This window comes from Buceros rhinoceros, unplaced genomic scaffold, assembly GCF_000710305.1.
Source record: "Buceros rhinoceros silvestris isolate BGI_N320 unplaced genomic scaffold, ASM71030v1 scaffold10769, whole genome shotgun sequence".
Taxonomy (NCBI): domain Eukaryota; kingdom Metazoa; phylum Chordata; class Aves; order Bucerotiformes; family Bucerotidae; genus Buceros; species Buceros rhinoceros.
This window is the reverse complement of record NW_010433284.1, coordinates 32,479-34,592: the sequence shown is the minus strand read 5'-3', so window position 1 is coordinate 34,592 and position 2,114 is coordinate 32,479. Positions and strand designations below refer to the sequence as shown.

Genomic DNA, 2,114 nt, shown 5'->3' with positions numbered 1-2,114 from the left:
CAAATCAACGAAAATCTTTTCTTAAAATGGAAACATTTGTGCAATTTCAACTCCCCATTACAAGCATTATTATGTCCTCTGAAAGCGAAAAACACAAAAGCTCTCTTTCAAGTGGACAATTAGGCTATGGTCTGAAGGTCTCGATTTCAGTCTTAGGAAAAATCAAAGGAGTTTTATCTTAATGAAGACAGAGCTTAAAAGCATCGAGTTCTGGTTTAGTATAAAGACTTATCCATATCCTACAATTGTTAACACAAGCATTTCACAAATAAATACAAACAACTTATATTTTGCACAAGCTTTAAAACTTTTACTGATCTCAGTTTTTCTAGTCTATTTTCTGTTAGAATCTCTGCAAGATGTGCCACAGGCTCAGAATTAAGAATGATAATAATAATAATAAAAAAAAAAACCAATGACTACACACACACACAAAATCCAATTCAACCCCCTTTCAACTTACAAAAATACACCTCATACGGACCATAAAATCCATGTAATTACCTGCTGCAGGATCTGAAACCCCTTGACTGGTGATGCCAGATGGTGGTTCTTGAAGCTGGTATGTTGGGTTTGTGGAGGGTGTTGTTGGGCTGGTGGTGTTGTTTGACATGTAATGTGCAGGGTATGGTGAGCTATTATAATATTGTGCATATTGGCCCTGGCCAAAACTGGGATAAGAGGGATATTCCTGTAAGACAAAAAAGCAACTGAATAGTCCATCAAAGTTTTGCTACTTTTTACTATAAATTCCAAAATATAACTCCAAACACATTGTCTGACTTTCAGCACGTATGCTTCCCGGATTGGATGCTGTAGGACCTAAAACTGCAAGGCAGTAAAATGAAATCTAAATTATACATGATTTAGTATATCTTCTCATACAATTAGTTTACCAGACACACTGCTGAAGATATGTGAATAAGAAAATCAACCCTAGGCAATTATTTCTACTATTGAAAGATGACAAATTGAAGAAAAACGTTTATAAACGTTAGTTTAACTTGAAAGGATGCTAATTTCTTTCAAAAAGCTATTTAAGGGCTACATTTTTTCAGTGAGTAAGAATTCTGTTTGTCAAAGTTTCCTCAACTGATATTTACAAATTTACCTGCTGTGAACTATTAAATCCTGTAGAATTTGTAAGTGAATTATTTCCTGCATATATTCCTGATGATGTTGTAAAACTGCTGCCTGAAATGAGACGAAAAATTATATGAATTACTAAAACACGGTATCAGAAAATAACTTCCATCATGCAATTATATCATAAAGATATGGCAAATTTTTAATATTTCTTATATGTTGACCAATTTGACTGTCATCAGCTCTATAACATGTTAATAGATTGAAAGTGGTAATTCATTGTTCCTATGTGTTTAACTATGGACTTTGTGTCCCTGTGTTTAACTATCACAATAAAAAGAAAAACTTGAAATTTAGACAACAATTTGGAGCCACCTCAGGTCTGATTGAATATTAGTCTATCCCACCCCTCTGAATAATACCTAGAGTTGTGGAGGTAATGAGGGCTTCTTTCAGCTTTTGTTGAACAGTAACTGCAAGAGTTACTGTCCTAAGAGATACCACATCCCCTCACTGAAGCCCTCTGCTCCATTTGTCCTATCACCTTTGAGAATTGAGTCCTCTCTGCTGCCTGAGCCTCAGCCACTCACAGGAACAGCAAAAGCTGTAACTCCCTGTTCTGAACAGCTTAGCCTGACTTCAGTCTTACTAGGATTCGCTAATTGATCACAGACAGCCTTGGGCCACAAATCTTTTGCTTTTTTGATAGAGTTCACCAGGCACGACACAAGGGAAAAAAGTACTTCTCTGAGAAGGGAGACCCAGGATTAAATTAGCCCAGAGACTGAATTACCAGCTTCAGCTCCCTCCTCCTGCCTTCATGAACCACCAAAAATAGACAGATGGGGCTCTTGCTTAATGTCTAACATGTGAAACTGTTCCACGAAAAGGGCATCAACCCCCTTTCAGCTGTTTTTCACTCACTAGTTATAACTGTCACCAGCCGAGACAGATGGATGCACCGGACAAAGCTACATAAGCCATCAGAAAGCCTGTAATGAGGCAACCTATCGAACTCATTCAGCAGG

The 2,114-nt window shown here is 37.2% G+C and overlaps 1 protein-coding gene across 1 annotated transcript in view; it reads right to left on the bottom strand.

Annotated features, from left to right (window-relative positions):
• Positions 1-228: 228 nt before the first annotated feature.
• Positions 229-2,114, bottom strand: part of LOC104500411 (eyes absent homolog 1-like) — a 28,966-nt gene continuing 27,080 nt past the window's right edge. Inside the window, exons 8-10 of the mRNA XM_010144051.1 lie at positions 1,112-1,194; positions 505-691; positions 229-239 (exon numbers count right to left, since the gene is read on the bottom strand). Coding sequence (XP_010142353.1) covers positions 229-239; positions 505-691; positions 1,112-1,194 — 281 coding nt within the window. The remainder of the gene's footprint in view (positions 240-504; positions 692-1,111; positions 1,195-2,114) is intronic.